Genomic DNA, 24,072 nt, shown 5'->3' with positions numbered 1-24,072 from the left:
TGCGAACAAAAGCCATTTTCACTGGCCCGAGATTTCAGTTCTGTTTGTTATGAAGTCGTTTCCTTCTCAACCAGAAACTGGATGTTCCGCTGGAGTGTCCTGCAGTGAGCGATTGAACTCATTTGCAGGCGCTGATGTTGTTGGTGGAGAGAGTCAAGCCTGAGAGGAGGAAATGTCTGCTGACTGTTTTCAGCTGTGCTCAACATTCAGATTTCCCAGTTCCCTTCTTCTGTGTGTCCCAATGTGAATTAGTGGATTTTGGGACATTATTGTGGGCATCACTCTTAAGGTGATACTTTTCACCTACCTTTCAAATGAGGGATGGTGACCCATTTCACTTTGTCAAATTGGGTGTGCCATGTAGGCTATATACTGTATTTCAGGTCACCTCTCTACTGCAGTTTGACCCAGAGAAACAAAAAAATCATATGATGCCTTGTGTTAGGGTCTTACAATGCACTGTACTAGCGTAATGTTTGAAAAGTATTTTTTGGCTATAATCCAGCTTCCCCACATATGATTAATGCTAGCAAAATTTAGTTTTTTGTTTTGTTTAACCAGAAGTTGAAAAGATTTTGTATTTGTGTGCAATCACATAGGCTAAATGTTGTAAACAGTGCCTTGATTGGTATAGACAAAGGGTCAGAGTCAATTTAAAAACAAATTAGTTTTTTTGGCAGAGAAGTAGGCCAACTCCTACTGCTGTTGTGTAAATGAAAAGGTTTGTGGGGGAATGGAGAGGTTGGTTTTAAACAAACGATGAATTGTCTGCTCTGCATTGGAAAATGCCAGTCAGACGTGGGGAGACTGCAGCAGCATTGCTCAGGTTTATACTTTTCTTATGTAGGCCTAATGCAAGCTGGGCTCCTGCTCCGCTCTGATACAGGTCTTTTGTGCGCGCATCTCCAGCAGCTGTCAAAACAGGTCGTCACATGGCAGGCAGGTCTCCCGTCATCGGGATTAATCCAGACATATGGTTGTCACTTGACTAAATTTCCAGCACAGCCTCCATCCCTAAAGCCTGGCTGTGAAAGTTGAATGGGGACAGGTATTTATGAGGGACCACAGCTGGAGCATCTGAGGACCCTCTGTGCCTGCAGGACCCTCTACCCTCTGTGCCTGCAGGATTCTCCTTGAATATTATGAGGCCTGGGCTTGCAAGTCACGCTGTTCTGCACAGAACATGTCTGACCAAACACTGGCCCTCACAACCCAAGGGTTGGAGTGGGGGCCAAGTGGATATAGATGGAAACCCTGCAGGAGCAGTTTGTTTTGGAATAGGGGCAACTGTGCACGACTGCTTTCATTTCAGAGTATTTTTCCTAAACCATATTTAATTTCTGCCGCTTAATATTTAGCTTTTTTCCAGTTTTATTTTTCCAAGCGATCTAAGATTAGCATTATACATTAGCCAGTGACACTTGTGGCAGCATAAGACTCAATGGAAAGTTTCTGGAGTGCATCTCTGACCTTGGATTTTGTTCACTTTGTACTATGTGAGTTTGCTACGTAACACAATGTACTCGAATGCAGCAGGAAATTAGATTTATGTTAAGTTATCCGTTCATTAAGTATTTTTGGGTGCTCACATATAGCCTACACCTGTTTACCTTGTTTATGTTTATGGGAGACAGTGTTTCTTCCAGTTCCGTGATCTTTGAGGAAGTAGTTATTAACAGAATATGGACTGGTTGGGCACTGTTGGACACAGTTAAACTCAGAGGTCTTATGTGACAAGACACTGAGGTTTACGCTTCATGTGTGACTGAAATGGACACAGGTCCTGGGTCAGCTGACAGAATGACCGAAAAAATGTTTGGGATAACAGTGCACATTTAGGAGTCAGTCACAAAAGGAATTACAGGAAGAACTGTAAGAATTTCTTATAATGAAGATCAAAGTTTTTTGCGATCTGGCATTTTATAGTTTTATCATGAACTATAAAATAGCATGCATTTAAAACCTGGTTCAGAGAAATAGTGTTGTAACTTTAAAGATGAACACGCTGTGTGCTGTGTGCCTGGCCTTGTGAGGCTGAAAGCACAGCACCAGGTGTCACGTCTCTATGGAGAGAAGCAGGCTAAAGTTAGCGCTCTCTTTCCACTCTTCCGCTGAAGCAAGGACAGGGGCATTGTGTGCTAATCTTCACTCTTTTCGCATTTAAGAGTTTCCACACAGTCTTTTCTCACACATGCAAAGTGTGTTTGCCTTTTGTTACGTGCCACTCAGCTCTGGTTTAAAAGCCATGGTGAAACAGAACCAGCAACTGCAACGGAGGCCGGTGCTGTAAGAGGATCCACTGTTTGTCCCCACCACAGCTGTTATGCAAGGCTGGGGCTGATTTTCACAATGGCCAGTATGGCTGTGATTTTGCTTTAGGACTGTCAAATGTGGTCCTGTTTATAGATCAGGCACAGAGCCCTAGGGGACAGACATTATTCATCGTTTGTGCTCAAGGACTTGTTTGGGGTTACATAAATCCAGATGCGTAGTGTGGAAGTGTCTTCGCTCGTGTTGGCACCCGCACTTATAAACAGCCTCTGCACTTGGGTACACTTTGGAATAGTCCATTGATTCCAAAGGCTGAATCACACCACCAATTTGTCATCGGCACCACAGAACACATAATTGGCCCGAGCTTTAGTGCGTTAGCCGCACGCTGTTCTAGGCTCCATTTGTGGGTCAGAACCTTGCCACAGCGCTGGTTCTGACCCACACGGTCCAGGGCGTGGTTCTCCCAGCCTGAGTCTGGAGGAAGCCTTGTGTCTCCCTCCAGTCTATCATCTCTAACTCAGTGAAGGTCATTTAAACGATGCCAAAGGGATTTTAAAAACGGGATTCTGATTTTAACAGAATGCAGGCTGGTCTAGTGCAGAATGCAGGCTTGTCCGAAGTGGTGTAGCTTCAGCTCCCTGGTGCTCGCACATTCATGCCTGCCTCTCTTTCTGTCTCCATCAGTCAGTCCATCCAGAAAATATCATTTCTAAAGGTAATTCCTATAGGCAACAGAGCACGTATTTGTGGTTATCTAAGAGCTAACCGGATTGATCGGCAAGTCCTTGAATAAACGTTCGACACATGAGCAGAGGTCCGGTAGTTTAAAGTGGATAGTGTGCGGTAGAGCTGGGTTCAGAGTGGAGGTATTTACGTATTCGGTGCTGGGGCTCCTCAGGACACTGTGGAGGATGAGCCCACAGGGTGCAGCCGGCCCTGGCCTTATGTGCCTGGCTGACGGCACACTCTCCCGCTGCCAGCTTTACTTCACCTCACCCTGCGAGGCCGGGACGAGTGCGCAGTCGCCCTCATTAAAAAAAGAACAGGCTCCCCACCCTTACTGCTGGCTGCCCCGTGTTCTCTCTCGCCGTCACAGAGAGTTCCTGTCCGTGTTCTGACTGGGTGTGATAACTAAGCTTTGGTGTCCCCACGGCACCTCTGGCATGGGTTTTGCATTATGCAATTACATTTGTTTGGATGTGTTCTCTTTTTCATTCGATGTAACGTCATCTTCCGTTTTGAATGGCAACTAAAGCCGCGTTTCCACCGCAGGAACTATACCCCGGAACTAGGAACCTTTTGAGGAACTCAGTGCGTTTCCACCGCAGGAACTAGGGTCTAAATTTAGTTCTGGGGGCTTTGTTTTACCCCCCAAAACGTTCCTGCTCGGAGGGTAGTACTTTCCGAAAGTACAGGAACCTTTTGGGTGGAGCTTGCAGCGCTGAACATTTCTGATTGGTCGAGTACTCGTAGCATTTGTGTTGTATTTATTTTCCGCCATTACCCGCCATGTTTGAAAATATGCAGCGGCAAACCAATTTATTTTCATAATAACTTCAAATCAAACTTGTATGTTATGCGGCGCAGTAGCCTACTTTTGGTTATAACCTGTCAACGTCTTGGAATTATAACGTGTGCTCTTCTGTTCTTTTCTTGCTTTAGTATTCGTTTTATAAAATGCTAAGCATTCGTGCTGGGACAGCATATTATGTAGGCTAAAAAAACATTCAAACGGATTAATTCGGTTGCTGAATATTTTCTTCCGGATTTTCTTTGTTAGCCCGTTGTAATTGACTCAAAACGTTTGATACAGTTATGTGAGGTATGCGGTAGTTCTGCATAATTAACATTGGTGATACAGTACAAGCAAACTGGAAATCACCTTCCGCACTTTTTATCCGGGTAAAATAACAGGTTAATTCTAGTAATCTTCGCTTTAGCTTTTTCAGACTGCCGTAATTTTACTCAATTTTACTGCCATTTTTCAATTCCACGAAAAGACCAGGAAGACTATGGACTCATTTATGGTGCATGGTTCGCATCTGGAGGGCACACTTCGCTGCTCGGCTAGCAGTAACTTCGAAGGAAAGCAAACGGTGGCTGTACCACTACTAATTTACATTTTCACGCAAGTCCAAGTTTTCGTTCTATTCTTGTCATTTTGCGATTAGCCTATATGGAATTGACAACGAGAAAGCAATAAAACAGCAAATTGTTTACAACGTGTGCATGTTTTCTGCTGTTAATGAATGTGTTTGAGAGGATATATGAAAATCAATAAATACAAAAGTAACCATATATAGAGTCATTGTTGGTAACCCGTTGTATATAAGTAGAATAAACCCCTCCGGGCTGCCCCGGTTATTAGAAAATAATGTAGGCTACTTCGGTGGTAGTATGGGGTTACAGAAAAATCATATGACAGATGGACCGACGACAACGTCAGTGGGCTAATTTGCCTAATCTTCGCGGTACTTTAGACCCCGGTGGAAACGCAGACAACCATTGGCTGAAGGAACCTTTTAGTTCCTGGTAAAGTCGTTCCTGGGACTGAAAGTTCCGGGTAATTTTGGTGGAAACGCGGCTTAAATGGACCAACCAGCTGAAACTGCCGTAGGTGTGATCGCATAGCAAACAAGTATATTTGTTCTGTGATGTATGTCGTGTCCTATTCTTAGTTTAAAAGAGCAAAAGCAGGCCAAAATGAAGGATGTAACTGTGAATGACACAGTATAATGCACCCTTCCATCATAGCTCTGTTTCTCTGACTTTGGGTTATAATGGTAACCTGTGTTTCACACCCCCTTCAGGGCTTTTGAAACTGCTCGGGTAGCTCCAGTAACACAATCGATCAAATCTATTTGCATGCAAAGTGGACTGTAGACAAAACCCTTGATTTACCCATTTAATCAATCAATTCCTACCTAAAGAGCGAATGGTACTTGAAATCCTGTCTTTTGGAGCATAATCTATAGCTCCCGTTAGCCACAAATTCTGTTTTTGTTTTCCTTACAAGTTTTAACTGAACTCTTTGCCTGTAACGTACAATGCTCAATAATGAATGGCATGAAGTAGGCCAGGGGTGCACAGCACAGTTCTTCACAATCATCCAGGCTTGGTATTGTGAACGGCCGTATACAGCAGCATTACATTGCACCACAGTGAACGTTTTCACCAGGGATACATGTACAGACTGCAGCTGCCGCACATGACTATGAAAATGTCAGATCAGATAAATGATTGGGCTAATTAAATACGAGCCGAAGCTGGCATGGGATCCTGAAACCGGTAATCCCTCTTTGCACCCCCGCAGGAGCTGTACTCTCTCCCTCTTTACATTTGCCTGCTACACGTATCCTGCATGCAACACAAATTCAGACAAAGCTTTGATGCTTCGTGGATTTTCAGTGACTGACACACCACATGTGCTGGCTGCCATTTCAATGCCTGTGGAGGTTTCTCTGTTTCATTTTGCCTCCCTAAACCCTCGCTAAGACATAAGTGCACCATCGACAGCTCGCTTTATGTAACCCGGCACAGGCGGCGTGAGTGTGTTAGCGGAGTGAACACATGGAAAGTGTTGAAACGCGGGGAGTGTGAAGCAGTCCCGGAGTGCCGCTGCAGTCGTGGCTCTCACGCAGAACACAGCCCCGCTCCTGCCCCGCTCCTGCAGGGGATTACTGCCATGTGCCTGGGACCAGGCAGAGTTATGTAACGGGAATGAGAGCGAAAACAAAAAGGATTCTCTGTCGGGGGCTGGTGGAAACGTACAGTATGGTCTGATGTGATGTAACTCAGGCAGGCCGGAGTCCCGGGGTCTGACGTGATTTAATGCGCGCGGGCCGGCCGCGGCTGTGCGCTGGAGGGGGGGCTACTGTGTGGGGCACGTGTTCCCAAGCGCTGAACCTTCACAGTGAGCAAACAGTGCGGCCCTTCTTTCCCAGGGGCCTGCCGCTCATGCGCTGTGGCCCTTAGAGGTCACGCAGAGGCTGGACGCGCAGAGGCTGGACGCGCAGAGGCTGGTCGCGCAGAGGCTGGTCACGCATTGTTTGGCCTGCGTTAATTCAGCAGTGATTCATGGGTTGGTCACATTAACCTATAGTCTGTTTATTTTTACAGTACTGTGAGCTGAATGGATGCTATTTTAGTCATCACGTAACAGAGGTTCCCAAAGATGGAAATGTGGTATCTCTGCAGTCAGCCTTTGTCACGGCAGTGGTTGTGTCAGACGCCAACCCGTTTATCCTGTTATGGCAGAGAACATGTTAATGACACAATGCATAATGACAAGAGAGGATGGCTTATAGTCTGAGGGTTTAAAGCTTCCTTTTTGTTTATTTTCTTTCTCTTTTGCCCCATTAATGTCAGTAGCATCAGAACACTGAGTTTGGAACACTGTGTCCTCTTAGTTGTTCCTGGCTTATGAAAATGGTGCAAAGCTTTTTGGGCTACACACAGACACATTTTATATGGCTGCTGTCTTTCGTAGTTGTGAATAACTGAAATCTTCACAGTGTGGCCTGGTTAATGGTCCTATACAGCTGTCCGCAAAAACTACAGTATTTCTGCACACAACCACTGTAGGGGGTCTAGTGACAATTTATCAAGTCACAAAAGTTTAATTCAAAGCCGTTTTATAGTTCTTATGTAATGCAACAATAGTGTAACTTCATCAAGATGATTAAAATCTTTTACCAGCTTTAAAATGGCCATAATTCAGATAGCTGAAAAGAAATATCACTTTCATAACAAACTCCTCCTTAAAATGCCCTCCCCCAAAATCCCTACATTTTCTAAACTTTTTAATGAGAAAAAAATGGCATGCTGTACAATCAAGGCACAGAGTTCTCTCTCAGTTCACAAGAGCTGAGAGAAGAGTTACAGTCCCAGCCTGTGCTGCCAAACAGACAGGAAATTGTTCTGGGGGCCCCTAGCCAATCAGATTGCAGGGCTTGTTGCTATGTGGGTTCAGAGTCTGCCTTCCTTGTATGGGGTGAGGGGAAAGGCAAGGATCCCGTGCCTTGTCTTGCAACAACAGTGCAATAGCAGTAAGGAACATGAGGACTTGTGTAGACATCTGGACACCTCAGATTACAGCAGTACTGCCAAAGTCCAGCTGGGGGGGGGGGGGGGTAGACTGAATAAAAACAGCCAAGTACTACGAGTTCCCTTCTTCCTGTTTTATATACACCACTCCTTCACAAGGCCAACAAAGAACACCAGCCAGTGGCTGTTTCATCAAACATTCATCTGGATTTGGCATCACTTGGCAGTTGTTTAATATTTACAGAGCTACAGAGTTTGTATTAAATGAAAACAGCAAGGCACTTCATTGAAAAATAATAAGATATGTGTAATCCAGAGCAGCCATGGAAGTTACTGCCCTGATTAATTAAGCACATTGTATGCTGTAATAGCTGTCTGCAGTGGCCAGTCCTCGCCAGGGTGTAGTAACGACAGCCCATACCAGGGGTAGTGAGATGTCCTTTATTTGTGATATTTGTGTGGAGTAGTATGAGGGTGAGCCTTGTCAGATGAGTATGTGACAAGTAGGAGCCTTGTACAAGGGAAGTGGGGAGAGGTGTGGTAGAACAGAGGGTAGTGAGGTTAGGCAGAGATGCGTGTGTATGTGTGCATGGCTTGGTATGGATGTGTTTTTGTGCCGGTGTGTTGTATATGTGGTGTGTGTGTGTGTGTGTGTTTTTGCATGTGTGTGTGTGTGTTTTATATGTGTGTGTGTGTGTGTGTGTTTTGCATGTGTGTGTGTGTGTGTTTTATATCTGTGTGTGTGTGTGTGTGTGTGTGTGTATGTGTTTTGTATCTGGGTGTGATGTCATGGCCTTCCTGAAAAGGGCCTGAAGCAGAACTCTGCAGCTGATTGCAAGAGACACTCGGGTTGAGATAAGGACTCCAGGGAGCAGGAGCTGAAAACAGACCCACCCTCTTTGTTTTATCTCTCTCTCTCTCTCTCTCTCTCTCTCTCTCTCTCTCTCTCTCGCTACATGATTCTGTCCTGTCTGAGCATCCATCTTGCCCTTTGCCTGCTTAACTTTATATGGGTCAGATCTCTCTGTTTCTTTTCCTCTTTTTGGACGAGCAGAAGCTGAGCACTGAGCCTCATCTCAGATGCGATTGTGCCTCCCTGATCGCTTTAACGAACCGAGACCCCGTGTCACTGTGAGGATAATGCTGGGTGGCAAAGCGTCTTGTACAGACGTCTCCCCCCAGGTGGTCAGGAATCCACTGAAGGGAACGGCTTTGTGCTGTTCCTGTAACACCACACCGTGTGCTTGCTTCATTATTGCTCATCAGCATCAGCGACATCATTGATATCAGTGACATCGTAGTTCCCCCACCCCCTTACTTTGTCTGACGCTACCATAAATGTCCTGATCAACCTGCCCATCATCACCTCAGCAATACAGGGATTAAAGACTGTCCTTGATCGGGAATGTTAATAAGTCACATTTTTCTCTGTGTACAGCTTGCCCGGTGAGATACTTACCTGACACCAATTTAACACACAAATATTTCCTCCATTGTTTTGTTTGGAATCTTGAAGTCAGCCCAAACAAAAGAAATGTAAGCCAGTTCTTGCATATATTAAATAAGACTGCGTAAATAAGAGGCACCCCTCATAGACACATGCTTCTGGCTTTTGTCACTGAAGCGCTGCTCGATCCGTGCATTGTGAGGTGTGGGTGAGTCAGAAGACTGACTACCCATTCAAGAAAGAGAAGAAAGAGTTTCGGTCTTTAGTTCTTTTGTTCTGCTAAATTCCTTGCGCATGTTTCACGTCATAGAAAAATGCACATTTTAATGCATATTAGCATGTTAGCCTTGCTGTTTATCCGATGTAGGCCTTCTCAGGGTGCTTCTCGGAATGGAGTTCACTGGAAGGATCTTCTTTAAATAACTCCCATAATGACTCAGATGTGGAGTTGCTTTGTATGACAGTGTTTATAAGCACCTGTGCTGGACATAGTTATTAGGGTTGAGAGTGAAAAGGGAGACTTATATTTACACCAGGCCTGGTCACAAGTGATCTTTGCCGCCTTTGTCCTGTCCTGACTAGACCAGACAAATTGCCCTCGCTGTCCCCCCCCCCCCCCTTGACCGCCTGTACGCCTCCAGGTGCTTGCTGGGTCGGACAGGCCCTCTTCACCTGTTCCAGGGTGCTGCTGTTTTCCTGCTAGGGCATCTGTGCCGGAGGGTGAAATTCCTGGACGTGGTGCGTCTCTGGGGTGGACTTACATGGTCATAAGATAAGTCAGTTTGGAACTGGGCTGTATTTCACAAGCTGTTTTTTTCAGTGAAGAGTCCATTGGCTGGTTTGTGTTTGTTTTTAATCCTGTGTGTTTATGACAGTGGAAGCCAGATTTTAACTGGGCTCATTTTCAGCTGAAACAGAAATGTTTCTTTTTTTAACAAAACGAAAAAACACTTATGCTGTTTGACCCTTGCATTCTTCTCAATGATAGCAGATGTAAAAAGCTGGTATCAGAATTCAGAGTCTCGACAAAGACTCTGGAACACTGACAGTCAGATTTTTTGTGGTTGTCTGGGGCGACGGGGGAACGGAGTCTGGACTGGATCATGGCGAGTGTGGTAGCAGTCTGGGACCATGGCAGCAGAACCTCGGTTTGGGTTTGTGGCCCCCGTGGAGAGACATGGCTGCGCATCAACTCGCCGTCAGTAAAATGAATTGGAGCACTGGAGGCCGACCGTGTGGTTGGTGCTTTTAGGTTAGCGGGACAGGGCCCTGGATTGTGTAGAAGGGGACCTGGATTGTGTAGAAGGGGCCCTGGATTGTGTAGAAGGGGACCTGGATTGTGTAGAAGGGGCCCTGGATTGTGTAGAAGGGGACCTGGATTGTGTATTCTGCATCTGTTCCAGATCGCCAGACTGAGCCCTAATGATTGAGTATGCTTCTGTGTTTATCAGAGGTGTGCATCGGCGCTGTGCAGTGTGGGTAACTGTTTCGGGGGGCATTGGGGGCTGGGGTGGGATGTGTGGGGGATGCTGTTTGTATTTATGTCTTCGATGCATGCAGTAAGCTGCTTTCCCATGTAGGAGCTGCCTGTAATCTCTCACCAATGCTTTGTCTCTGTGTGGGTAGATGGCACATGTACAGGGCATCATAGGCTTCACACTGAGTAATTACAGCTGCTAACGATGCAGCTATTCGCTCTGGGATGGCAGGCTTAGAGACACAACTGCTCGTTTGGTGCACAGAGCTGCTTCACTCCAAGGGCTGGCTCATCCTGAGGCATTTTATTACCATGTGGGCTATGGCAGAATAACACAGGCCTCCACAGGACCTAGGATTAAGTCATAGTAAACATTATGCTATGCCCAAAAGATTAGATTCAGTGCCATCAACAGTGGTGCACTCCCTAGAATCTGTTCAAAAGATTAGTTTGGAACCAAGCAGCTGCCTTGTGATTAAAGTATGTCATTTCTTAGCCTTCAAAGTAATTAAAACTACAGCCAGCTGAATCTGATTTTTTAATTTATTTTTTAAAATAAGGAGTGCATTTATAATGGTGAATTTAGATTTTCACTAATGACTGTTGTTTCCGTGTTTGGGTCAGAACCAAGATTGGACCTTACAGGGTCTCCAAGATTTTTATTTGCACCAGCAGTCTGGAGATTGAAATTTATCGTTCTAGTAGAGGAAGTGCAAGATTAATATTTGTGTGTTAAGGCATGCATTCCCTCTCCAAATTAAATATAAGTAAAAAAGAACAATTGTGTTTCATTAAGACTTGGTTAATAGTAATAATAACAATAATAATGATAAAAGTTTTAAAAATCCAGCCATATCATTATACATCATGTGGATTCGGTGGGGGAAAAAACCACACAGCACTAATTGATTGTGTTCACAGTAAGAACAGATTATTCAATAGTCTTATCTTATGGCTGTGTGCCTAAACAAGACCTGCATTATCTATTGACGTATGGCCTGCTCTGGTACGCACATGACACTTGTCTGTCTGCCTCCCAGAGCATGATGGGAAGACACAGCTGTATGGAGCACGTGAGTACAGGATTATGTAAGCGGTGCATTTTATCACAAATGCCTGTGAACAGCAGAATTTCCTGTAACGAATGTCTGATTAATGAGTGCACATTAGCTCCAAGCAGGCTCTGGGCAAATGGTAACTCTCAGCAGTACATGAGTGTTTGAGCCTGAGTACTTTGCTACTGACAGGGAACTCCATGGCCTTGAAGAGACTTACAGTAAGGCCTTTCTTAGTATCTTTGTAGCCTTTCTTCATGACGTTTAGGGCTCATCCAGTTATATTGCTATGTCTCTATGCTCATTCTGACCGGCAGGCTGCTCCCTAAGACCGGCCGGCTGATCCGCCGGCTCAGCTGCAGTGCCCCGCAGTCCCACCACTCATCATTCCGCCCTGCGTTTCTCAGACTGACCCCTCATTACATAACACCCCTCAGGCGTTGGGGACAGACCCCAGTCAGACCTGAGGCTGAGAATCGCACGCCGGCCCCGGCGCCTGTGGCGTAGCACAGCGCCCGAGCGCCATTAAACCCCCCGGCCCGCGTGCTCGGCTGCGTTTGCACGCGCCTTCCCCCAGGGCGCGTCATCACTGACGGGTGAGTTTCGGAGTCGGGAGAGGTTGGCTGGGACAGGTCCGGGCAGTTCCAGTCTGTCTTCACACCGCGTTCGTTTTTGCCTGGTCTGCTACCCCCCCCCCCCCCGACTTAAACATATCATGCAGGTGGATGTTGCCCCCAGTGGAGGAATTTTCTCTTCAGGACAAAAGCTTCCGATTATATCTATGCAAATGAAGCTGTGCTTTACGTGGCACAGCCGATTCATCAGACCCCCTGTGTGGTGTCTGGTCTCAGCCGTGTGAAAACATTGAGAAAACTCCTGCAGAATAAGAGCCTTTGTGCCACGTCCTTTCCTCTCGGCCCTGGAGCCCGTGAGATGTTTTTCTCGCTCCTGCCCATCTCCTTTCTTCTCTAATAAAGCTCTTCCCTTTAACCCACTTCTGTGAAAGCGCAGGGGCCTCAGAGCCCCAGAGCCGGAGTGGGGAGCAGCTCTGTTCTGTTTTTGCTTTGTTTTGTTTTTGTGCCGTTTTTCTCTCCGTGTTTCTCTCACTGTCCCTCTCGAGCTCACGCTTTCTTTCTTGCTCCCTCTCCCTCCCCCTCTGTTTCTCTCTCTCTCTGTCCTCCCCCCCTCCTCCTCCGTGCCTTCAGCTGGTTGCTCCTCCCCCTGTTCTTTGTTGACTGCCTGTTCCACCACGTGCATGCAGCACGCGGGAGTAGTTCCCTGTGGGAGGAGTTTCCTGAGACAGGGCCCGCACGTGCGGGCTGCTTCCAGCCAATAGCAGCCCCCGAAGGCCTCCGACTGCAGAGATAGCACACTCTGCTTGCTGTGAAGCAAAACTGCATGAGCTTCAGGAAATGTCACTCTGGTTTTGCTGAAAACAATGCAATTACGGAAAAAAAGGCTAGAGAGTTTATTTATTTAAAAAAACTCCATGCATTAGTGAAGGCAGACAGTGGAGGCCCCTGCTGAACGGCTGCCAAGTCTGTGTGCAGATATTTATACAGATATTGATTGGAGGCTGGGGGGTAGCCCTGCCTCAGGAGAGGATGTAGCAGCAGGGTTGGTTGACACGTACATGCTGTCTTCCTGGCCTCTCTGACCTGGGTCTTTACTGGGTGTGCTTTCTGTAGGCTATCTCCCACTCCTTATGTTCAAAAGAAGGTCTCCTTTGTTGGGGGATAACAAGGCTTTGGTGTTCATCTGCGAATAGCTTTGGGTGTTCTGCCCTTTGGGTCTCTGTCAACCCTACCCAGTCTGACACATAAACAAATGCTTTGTACTGGAAAGAGGAAATGACACACCTCTGCATGATCCAGCAGCTAATGAAATGGCTTCATTCTGCATTATTTTAACATTACGATACTTCAACACTGTTGTTTAAATGATTTTATGGTTTTTGCGGAAGAATGCTTTATTTTAAATCACTTTGATTGGGATTTCTTTCCACCTGGACCAGGTAACTTAATTATTCCGACAACATTATAGATCAAAATATATATCCAGTTACAACTTCCCAGAGTCTGCAGAGTGGGTCTCCTGGCTGATTTATTCCCTTCCTGGTGTGGGGCTGTTGTGCTGTCGGTAGGTGGGGCCTTTTTAGCCAAGCTCACTGAGGCCCTACACATGCTTATATTTTCATGCTCCACCCAAAGTCAACAGGAACTTGGTTGCCGTGTTACTGAAATAACACGTTTGCACTGTGTCCTGTGTGAACAGTCCTTTAGACCGTGAAGTAAGCACAGCTGACGGGTACAGGCTAAAAGTAAGAGTAGAACGGTGAGTTGGATCATTCTCTCAAATGATCAGGGTGACATGATCTGCTTTACAGTGTTGATGTGGGTTTGTTCTGTTAAACCCATTATGCTGGAAGTGGACATCTTCCAGTCACTATTGTTTTCACTGTAGTTTTGCTGTTTCTTTCCTGCTTTACCATATTCAGGTTATGTGTAAAATACTGATGTATTCCCTCGTTCGTTGAGCTGAACTTACTTGAATAAAGGATATCTGCAGTTCAACCCATGATTATGTACAGCTGATGATTTTGATGGCTTGCGTTTCCTCTACCTGTGGTTAAAGTTTTCTCAACAAAGCGTTATTCCCTTACAGTAATAAAAATCACAGTCAACGGTAGTGTTTTACCTGATTTTGTCTGGCAGCACATAGATGGAAAATAGGTGCACCAAAAAGGGCAGCTTTATTATATATTTCACCAGAAAATAATACTATCCAGTCAGTAATTATTAATTGAATGATCTTGCCTATGAACTGCAGGTATGGGCTCATTGAATTGTTTGTTAAATGCCATGCTGTCCTTGACCCTTGTGCAGCACATACAGACGGCCCCCCAGCCATGTCTGTGGATTGAAGTGGAATTGCTCTGAGCGCTTCTTCCCTGATTTTACAAAAAGGGAGGCTGCGTGTGTTAATACAGGACAAATGATATCAAAGGCTGTTAAATGTGGGCTGCGGCTGGGCGATGGACGGTGTGCAGAGGGGCTGATTACAGGCAGCAGCGCAGGAAGGAGAGCCCCCGTTGAAAAGCGCGGCGGCGGCCATGCCGTCGGCCTCGTTGGCTTTTGATCACCGCGCTGTTAGAACGCAGGCCGCAGCGCTTCACACTGACAGCCCTTCCGCTGTTCCCCCTGCTGGCCTGCTTTTCGGGGAATTTTCACTATTTATTCCAAATGGAAATGGAGGGGGAACACATTGGTGTTAATTAATCACAGGTTTCTCTTGGATCTGAAAATAAGCCGAAGATGGCCACAATTCCTGCAGTGTCAACGTGTCGCAGTTGTGAATTACTCTGTTGTTTCTACATCACTAAAAAAAATAATAATTTTCTCAAAATAATTTGAAAGAATGTTTTAGATGTTATGAACTGTTAAGATATTTCTGGTGGTGAACAATAGAGAAATGTTCAATGACATCTGTTAATAATGTTTTTTTTAATCGCGTGTAGTCAAGGTTTCACCTATTGTCTGTGTTCAGAGACTGGATCCCATCTGAGACTGGAAACTCTTAACCTCAGAAGAATTACACGTAACTGAAAAATGTGGATCAGCGCAGACTGTCTGAACCCTGACAGTTTGTGCTGTGCGCTTGCCAGGGTTCAGGAGATGAAGGTTACTGTGGAAAGGGAGTCACACGGCACGTGTAGCCGTTGGAATCGTATCAAGGCAACAAGCTACGTCAACAGCACCTTTCACACTGGGGGCCCGGGAGAGCAGCAGCTGGGTTGTGACACCTGGAGGAATGTCAGCTGTGCTGTCTCTCTCTCCATGGCTCTCTCCCTCCCGTTCCCTCTCCTCTCTGACCGGGTCCATCTGCACGTTCTGTCCCCAGATACCGCGGAGGAGTACTTTGAGTACGATGCCGAGGAGTTCCTGGTGCTGCTGACCTTGCTGATCACGGAAGGCCGCACTCCGGAATGTTCCATGAAGGGTCGAACGGAAGGGCTGCACTGCCCCCCGGCACAGTCCGCACAGCCGCTGCACTCCCGCCACGAGTGCAGTGACAAATTACCGCAGGTACGAGGGGAGAGGGTAACAGCGCAGGCTGCAGGTGTGCCTAAAATGAGACACCTGTGTTTCTGAACATGACCACGTCTTTGGTGAACAGGGCTAAGTTCAGGCCTTTCACTCGTTTTGTTGGAATACTTGTGTGAACATATGAATGGTGGGCACTCTGCATTTCCAGCTGGCTCTCAGATGCACATTCTGAGCTGTCATCCTTTATCATCTGCCTTGGCTCTGTGTGGCCTGGTTAGCGCAATGTTCAGAAAGCTAACTGCGCAGCCCCTTCTGGTCTCTGTAGTCTCTGCCTTGGCTCTGTGTGTCTAGTTTAGCGCAATGTTAAAAAATCTAACTGCGCAGCCCCTGCTGGTCTCTGTAGTGTCTGTTTTGGCTCTGTATGTCTGGTTTAGCGCAATGCTAAGAAAGCTAACAGCGCAGCCTTGCTGGTCTCCACAGTGCCGGCAGGCGAGGAGGATGCGCTCGGAGGTCATGCTCCTGTGGAGGAACAACATTCCCGTCATGATCGAGGTGATGCTGCTGCCTGACTGTTGCTATAGTGATGAGGGGCCCACCACAGACGGGACTGACATCAGCGACCCGGCCATCAAACAGGACGCGCTGCTGCTGGAGAGATGGACCCTGCAGCCCGTTCCCAGGCAGTGAGTGTCAGCTCTGGCTGTTCTGTGTGGGGACTGTGCGGAATGCCAAGAGCTACTGTCCATCACCAGCAGGAGTCTGTGAGGGCGTGGCCTTCAAACTTACCATGGCCAAGTGCACTCAGCTAATCACTCTATTCATCCCTTAGTTTTAAATGGAACTTAACCTATTCTTATGAAATGGCCTTCATTTTGAGTTTAGAGAAAGGCACACGTGTAGCATGGGAAGTCATGTTCATTCTCTAAAGGCCTGTGTTCATGAAAGAGTTCTGAGTCGCTTCTCCTTTGTGCCGGTGAGCAGAAGCGGAGATCGCTTCATCGAGGAAAAGACCTTGCTGTTGGCGGTGCGGTCGTACGTGTTCTTCTCCCAGCTCAGTGCCTGGCTCAGCGCTTCACACGGCATCATCCCCAGAAACATCCTGTACAGGTGAGCCGCGGTCACACCCCCCACCTGCACAGCCGCCTGACCACCGCGTAGACGCTGCTAGTGAAAAGCTTGTGACTCTTAAATTTAAGAGCCCATCAAGTCTTTCACTTAGAACAAATATCCAATTAATTTCAGCAAACATTTATTATTTGGCATTTTAAGTACCATGTGCATTTTGGATGATTGGCCACTGCCAATCAGGCTCTTTCAACGGGTTTAATATTACTCACTTTTCCACTGTCCGAGACAGTTATTTGATGTAGTGTATTGTTAAGGTAGCAGCTCATAGTATAGAGCTGTGTAAAAGTATTTGCCCGCTCCCTGATTTACACTCTTATTGCATATTTGTCAGACTGAATGGTATTATTTTGTCTCCAGTTCTGAAACCATTCAGTGTGACAAATATTCAGTAGTGGAGGAAATCAGGAAGGGGGCGAATACTTTTGCATGGCAGTGAATGCTTTAAACAGGCAGTGAATGTAGGAGGCTGTCTGGCCCTCCTGTGGTCTGTTGGGCTGTGCTGACTGCTTCTGCGCCCGGCTCTTTGTCCTGTCCCAGGGTCAGTGCAGCCGATGAGGAGCTGGTGTGGAATTTCTCCCAGCCCCCGGCCGAGCACGCCTTCCCCGTGCCCAACGTCTCCCACAGCGTGGCCCTCAACGTCCGCGTTCAGTCCCTCCCCAGACAGCCCAACTACCCGGTCCTCAAATGCAGCATCCACACCAGCCTGTCCCTCTTTGGAAAGAAGGGCTACGACCAGGAGGACAGGCCCATCCAGTGCTGTGATGTCACTGAAGCCAGCCAGCATCGTTCACAAGACCCAGCATTCACCAGCCTGAGCCAAGCCCCTCCTCTTTATGGCGGAATCAACTCAAAGAAACTGCCTGAATCCCTTCCTCCCGGTAAAGCAGCTAAGTGGCTGTACTCCAGATTGAACAGCAGCCTGGATGTCCGGCCCTCAGCGGGTTATATGACACCAGGGAGCAGCGGAGAGGAGTCAAAGACGGCTGCTCCTGAGTTCCCGGTCAGAGCTTTTAAGACCCTCTCCCTGGTGGATCCGTTGGTGATGCCCACCCCAGGTCCCAGACTGCCCGTGGGTGAGACCAGCCCCCTGATTGGCTCCCTGCTCCAGGAACGACAGGAGGTGATCGCCCGCATCGCCCAGCATTTGAACTACTGTGACCCCACAGCCCCGCACATCCCCGACAGCCTGTTCAGCAAGCCCGAGGAGCACACCCCCAAATCCCCCTGGTTCCCGCGGAAAGAAGCCCCCGGCCTCCTTAAAAAGTGCAAAGAGCCCCTCTCCTCGAGCCCTGACCATGCCTCCCCACAGGATGGTTCCCCCCTGGAGCAGGGGCATGAGAGCAGTAGTGGCTCCTCCCCTTCTGACACCCCCCTTGGTTTGCACAGCAGAGCCAGGGCAGACAGTGAGCTGAGGTCTTTCCCCAAACCCGCAGCCTGCAGGAAGTTGCTCCTGCCCGAACCCACAGACAGTTCCAGGACATCAGAGGCCTTGCAGGACATCCAAGACAGTTTTCAGCAGAATAGGTGCACTGAACCCCTGCATTGCACCTACACGACCTGCAAAGAGGGCAGCGTGCTGACGTCCCAGAGCAGAACAGAGCAGAGCAGTCCTACACACCAGGGCCGTGCCTCTGATTCCCATGTGGCAAACGATGACAGCGCGCCACAAATTTGCACAGACTCAAGAATCGGCGGGATAAAAGTGACCGACAGCACCCCACAAGACCATTCCCTCAGACTTCAGAGCCAGGGCCCCGCGAAACTTGAAGACTCGACGGCCGAGCCAGAGCCGAAAACCTCACATTGTTTACAAAATGCCAAAAAGGACACCTGTGACTCTTCGCCTGCCGACTGTCGGGGTCAGAATGGCCTGAAAATCAGCGACAGCTCCCTCCTTGAAGAAGCCAAGAGTTCCAGAGTCCAAAGCCAGCCAGGTGCACCTAATAGCCATCTGCAGGATGAGAACCATGACCCTTCAGCCTCTAGCACATCAGCACGCCTGCAGAGGGACCTCAGAGTCTGCCCTGAAACAGCACAGATTGGGACCATCCTGGTGAGTCACACTTTTTGTGAACAGGAAGTTGAAATATGTAAATTTGAGACTTCCATCACAGAGCTCATCAATGAGGACCAAACATGTTTTTAATTACAAGTAATGAGTATTTTGATCTATGTATGTGCTTTTTAATTTAATGTTTTAGTTTTATAAGTATATTTTCCAACCATTGATAGTATATGAACATGAACATAATTGAACACCTCTCAGGATTCTGCAAATGCCAATTCGGTATCACGATTTAAAAAAAGAATAATCATTTGGTGCCCAACGTGGGGCTTAACATGTCCAATTCCCACTGTAATTTGGAATGTCCAACTACCTGCAATCACAGCCATGTTCATACCTGTACCCCACTGCCAAATTGGGAGAATGTAGACATCCATATTTCTCTTCCAAGACACACCGCAGACTACAGCTAAGCTTGTACAGAGTAGAATCAGAGGAAGACTTGTCATATGCAGCTTTGACATGCTGTCCATAGGCACCCAGTTTACCTGCGGGGGTCACTGGAGAGCCATGAAATACAGCCCCCTAACCGACTGAACCCTCTCATACCCCGGGGCAATCACCAGTTACGCATTGCCGTGTGGAGTAGTCGGCACTGGCGCAGTCTGGACTTGTTCCGAGATCGTGGGACTCATCCTTGCACCACAGTGTGGTGCCTTCATTGAATGAGCCATCCAGCAGCCCCCCAGCATCACATTTTCATTATTGTTATAAGAGTATAACATTATTGTTGTGTTGTGATATGCTTTGGATTTAATCATGCACTGTTCGGCAGAGAGCGACTGGCCAGGTTCCTCCAAAGCCATGTAACATTTGGAAGAAGCAGAATCGTCACTCCATCGATGGGACGGCAACAAACGCTTTCCATCCCTGCACTGGTCTACCTCTCCTCTCCAGTCCTGTGAGTGTCTTCCCCACACAGGGCACACTTCAGTCACTTTACGCGTTGATCAAAGACTGCTGTTGATCATTCTCTCCCATTTGTGTCTCACTGATGTCAGACTAAAAACTAACACAGGTCTTCATACTCAAAATCAGTGTAGGGTTTTCCAGAAAGTTCCATTTTCACTTTACTCACATTAGTCTCAGACATTTTACTTCTTTTGTCCTTTCTACTTACATTTCAAACACATTTGGTGTGAATATATTTTTCTCTAGCCAAGACTCTTGTCCCTGTTTTCACACTGCTAATATGGCTGAACAATACTTGGATTTTGCTGTGGTTTTGTGTTAATGACTCAGCCTTGGAGTCATCTGTGACCACTCACAGTCATCCCCTCATTATGGCGCAGTGGTGTAGCAGCGAGGCGGGGGGAGATGCCTGTTTCTTTCCTGGTTTATTGGTGCCGTCAGGTGCAGCCGAGTCAGACCCTGTGACTCATGCAGCTTAGTCCAGTTGGCCAGAAGAAGTTGACTAACTTCCTGCTGGAGCTGTCACCATCCAGAGGCAGAAAGCCCTTATAAAACTTCCGTTTCCTGCTTTTTGTTGTGCTCCATTTGACAGGCATATGCAGACGCCCAAACTCTAATGCAGCTTTTTATAGACACTTGCCTGTTCCAGAGAGTTAATGCATAACAGACCCTCTTCAGCTGAATGTTGTTTAGTGCCCAGAATTTCACAGCTAATATGCTAGAGGTATTTTCTCCAAGTAATCCGTTTTGGTCTACTTTAAGTATGTAAGAACAGTAGAGGCCTTCACATGCAGTTGTTAGGCTGTGTTTGTTATTGTAGCATATGCTAACACTGAGCCCTTCACATCCATCTTTTAGGCCCTGTTTGTTATTGTAGCACATATTAACACTGTGTCCTTTATTTGCTGCATTCATACCTGGAAACGTTCTCAGGGGCTTTTACCCACTTCCCCCATTGCTGACCCTCTTTCTGAAATAGAGAAAAAAATATATACCAAGAGTCAGGAAATTGGTTCGCTTTCACCACAGCCTGAACCATTTGGAATCTATTTATGATAACTGTATATTTGTACTGAAACACCTGATTCTTCAAGTATAGTACTGCAAATCCATTGCATGTGAATATTAACTATATTAATTGGAAAGGTACTTGCATGGTGAATTTATTTTTATTTACTGTTAATATAATGTTTTTCAAATTTAAGGTCCAGGAAACTGGATTCAAATTATGGCTATATTCCCCATGAATGACAGTTGGTAGTTTTCTTAAGATTTATTTCAGGTTTTTAACCCAATTATAACCATTAAATTGTAGTAAACACTATTAGATTATCGTGACCTGTTTAGCAGATAAGGACAGGGTGGGTGCATATCCTGCGTTCATTACTATTCATATCCATAAGACATCCCGTGTGTAAACCATTCCTCGTCGCTACATTAGAGAAGGTTGTCCAGTGCAGTAACAATAGACTATCAGACAGAACAAATGAAAGCAACATAAGCTAAGCTTTACCATCGTATAGTTGAACCTGCAGATCATTCACTGTGTAATAATGTTGTAACACTGAGCTACCGTACTGTACACTAACATTGGACTTGACAGCAGTCTCAAATTCTGGACATTACACCCGAATAAAGAAAGGTTTTAATTACACATATCCAAGCTTGAAAGCTATTTAATCATCTCCAGCTAACGGTAGGCCTACATACCGATCCATCACACGTCTGTTCTGCGACCACCGGGAGTGTCACTAGCAGCAACAGTTGGGAGGTGAAGGGAGGGAAGGCACTGCACCATGCACCAGCACTAGCTTTTTAGAAAAGCCACATTGTTTTTGTGGATAGGTGGTCAAGTCCTCCTCACGAAAACAGCCACTGCAAATATTACCTGTTGGGGTTACTGCAATATTGCAGTGCCCGTGGGCCTCCAGAAATTAAACCTATTTCTTGTGGGTCTTTTCTTTTTTTTAGATAAGAAAAAAGCTTTCTGGTTTGTCTGAATCCAGAGAAGGCATAATACAACTTAGCTTGCCTGCACAGAAGTGGAGGGGGCATTATGTACATACTACAAGTCCAGGGGATTTCACTGGTCATAGTGCTTTAGTGATGTACACGGTGCCCAGTTAACCCCGGCCTCTGAAAACCTGCCATTTATCCAAGGGGGAAAGCAAGCCAATCTTAGCACAGGCTTTTATATATGTATTTTTTTTTTTTGCAAGAATCATTTTAAAATATTTCATTTGTGAATGCCAAAAAGTATTAGAACAACACATCAGCAACAAATTCACAGATTTGAGTTTCCTGGTGAAAAGTTGTTTACATTGGAACCATATTAAATAACTGGGTAGTTAGCATAATTTATTAGCATTTTCTTTGGAATAATGTGAATTTTTATTTTTTCCAGGTTCCTCAGAGACGGACTCAGACTGGGTACTTTGATTTGGACACATCACTCACGCGCTGTAAAGGAGCTCCATGGGCTGCCAGCAGAAGGTTTTTCATGACTCTTACACACTTTTCCTAAACACTAGAGTTGTATTCAACACAATTAATTAGTCTTTTGTTTATAGTAATCTGTCAAGTGTTCATTTTCTCCATCGTTGGACCGCCATCTGTTATAGCATTAAGGTACTGTTATAATGTGCAAAAATAATATGAAATCAGTGTGTAAAATGAATGTTTTCTTACATTGTATTGGTGTTATTATGTACTGTGATAAGCGGATAATTTGTAGGGACCATGGTTTCTGAGTCTATGAGTTCCCTCATCACTACTTGTTATAGCCATTTTCATTTAGCATACTGAATTTATGGTAGAATGGGTCTGACATTTTGCTGAGTTCAGGGGAAGGATGTAGATTTTCATCTGGGTGTGTACTGAGTTCAGTCTTGAGGAGGTTTATTAATCTCCTTGACTGTTCGCATAGGCCTGCAGAAACGGACTGCGGAGAGCATGACACCACACTTCTATTTGCATGCCTGAATGTGCGGCTCTGCTCTGGTCTGTGTTTTCAGAGTCTGTGTGGACAGAGAGGGCGATGAGAATGAGTCAAGCCAGCAACTGTTCAGCACCAGCGCTCCTCCAGCAAGCCTGAGCCTTCTGGGGAACTTTGAGGTACACTTAAACACACACACGCAAAAGCTCACACACACACACGCACCCATACACACACACGCATACACACGCACACACATGCACACACGCACACACACACACGCACACATACACACACACACGCACCAGCACACACACACGCACACACACGCATGCATACACACGCACACACACATGCACACACACACACACACACGCACACATACACACGCACACACACATGTACACACACACACACATTCATAAGAATATACACATATGAGTACACAGAAGCATACACATGCATGCACATTCACTCAAACAGCTCTACATGGTACTCTCACTGGTACAAAATTCAAAGAGAGCACTTAAGTGTGAAGCAGTGATAGTGACTGCTGATTCATTATCACATGACTGCGCCATGCTGTGCCTGCAGGAGTGCGTGCTAAACCACCGTCTGGAGCCACTGGGGACAGTTGAGGGCTTCATGGCTGAGGTGGGCGCAAGTGGAACCTTCTGCCCAAGTCACATGACCCTGCCCGTGGAGGTGTCTTTCTACAGTGTTTCCGATGACAACGCCCCTTCCCCCTATATGGTGAGATGTGGGAAAACACACAATGCGTGACTGACTTAAACACCACTTCTGCTAATACGCCAGGATGTTTCTATTTTGATCTCCGTACAGTACATAAAAGCAAATAGGGAAATTTCATGGCTATTTTGATTCTGCTCATTTCCCAGCACTTCCATGGTATTGAAGGTCTGGAACGGCCAGTCTTAACCAGATGCATCCGGATCATAATCGAAAAAATTCCGCCAGTGTGATATGAGCTTGTGCAATGATGAATATGAGCCACTGGCCATGCAGACTGAATGGATTTGATTTTATTCAAAGGGCTTCAGACAAATAAGCTTTCATGGCCTGCTTCGCATAATCACAGTGACTCAGCTATGCTATCATAGTAAACTGGCCATTGAATGTGATAAAAATGTAACTGTGGGCTGTACATGTTTGTGATTAAGAATGGCCCAAGTGCCAGTCATCACATTAGTTTTGTAGGTATTTGTTAGGGCAATATAAATTACAAATTCTATCAATATGTTATTAGTAATTATGTGGCAGATGATCTTAGTGCAAGCAGGTTGAAGGGGATAATATGACAAGAACAACAATAATTGGTACTGAGGTGCCAATTTCCTGACAGTTTGTGGTTTTGATTGCTGATGTGAATGGCCTTCAGTTGGCAATGCCAGTATTTGTTTTTGGGAGGTTTTAAATGGAAGTGGTTCTACAGCATGCCATTTACGCAAATTCTGTATTTTTCCACAGTGTTAATATTGATTTAATTTTGCTCTTGCTTTGTTTGTCTGTAGGGTGTTATAAATTTGGAATCCCTTGGTAAAAGAGGTTATCGAATACCTCCTTCAGGAACAATTCAAGTGGTAAGACCCTTGTTTTTCTAGGGCAGTTGTAACCATGTAATCAACAAATAATAATGTAGTATCTTTTTATTGTGATGACATTTTTA

General features: G+C 46.1%; 1 protein-coding gene across 1 annotated transcript in view; it reads left to right on the top strand.

The window, feature by feature from the left end:
- Positions 1 to 24,072, top strand: part of LOC135241526 (atos homolog protein A-like) — a 30,046-nt gene that overhangs the window by 3,584 nt on the left and 2,390 nt on the right. Inside the window, exons 2-10 of the mRNA XM_064312008.1 lie at positions 15,200 to 15,384; positions 15,826 to 16,028; positions 16,327 to 16,452; positions 17,011 to 18,526; positions 19,314 to 19,439; positions 21,855 to 21,943; positions 22,465 to 22,564; positions 22,980 to 23,138; positions 23,918 to 23,986. Coding sequence (XP_064168078.1) covers positions 15,200 to 15,384; positions 15,826 to 16,028; positions 16,327 to 16,452; positions 17,011 to 18,526; positions 19,314 to 19,439; positions 21,855 to 21,943; positions 22,465 to 22,564; positions 22,980 to 23,138; positions 23,918 to 23,986 — 2,573 coding nt within the window. The remainder of the gene's footprint in view (positions 1 to 15,199; positions 15,385 to 15,825; positions 16,029 to 16,326; positions 16,453 to 17,010; positions 18,527 to 19,313; positions 19,440 to 21,854; positions 21,944 to 22,464; positions 22,565 to 22,979; positions 23,139 to 23,917; positions 23,987 to 24,072) is intronic.

This window comes from Anguilla rostrata, chromosome 16 (genome assembly GCF_018555375.3).
Source record: "Anguilla rostrata isolate EN2019 chromosome 16, ASM1855537v3, whole genome shotgun sequence".
NCBI classification, from domain to species: domain Eukaryota; kingdom Metazoa; phylum Chordata; class Actinopteri; order Anguilliformes; family Anguillidae; genus Anguilla; species Anguilla rostrata.
Note: the sequence above shows the minus strand (reverse complement) of the source record. Positions and strands in the feature narration are given on the sequence as shown.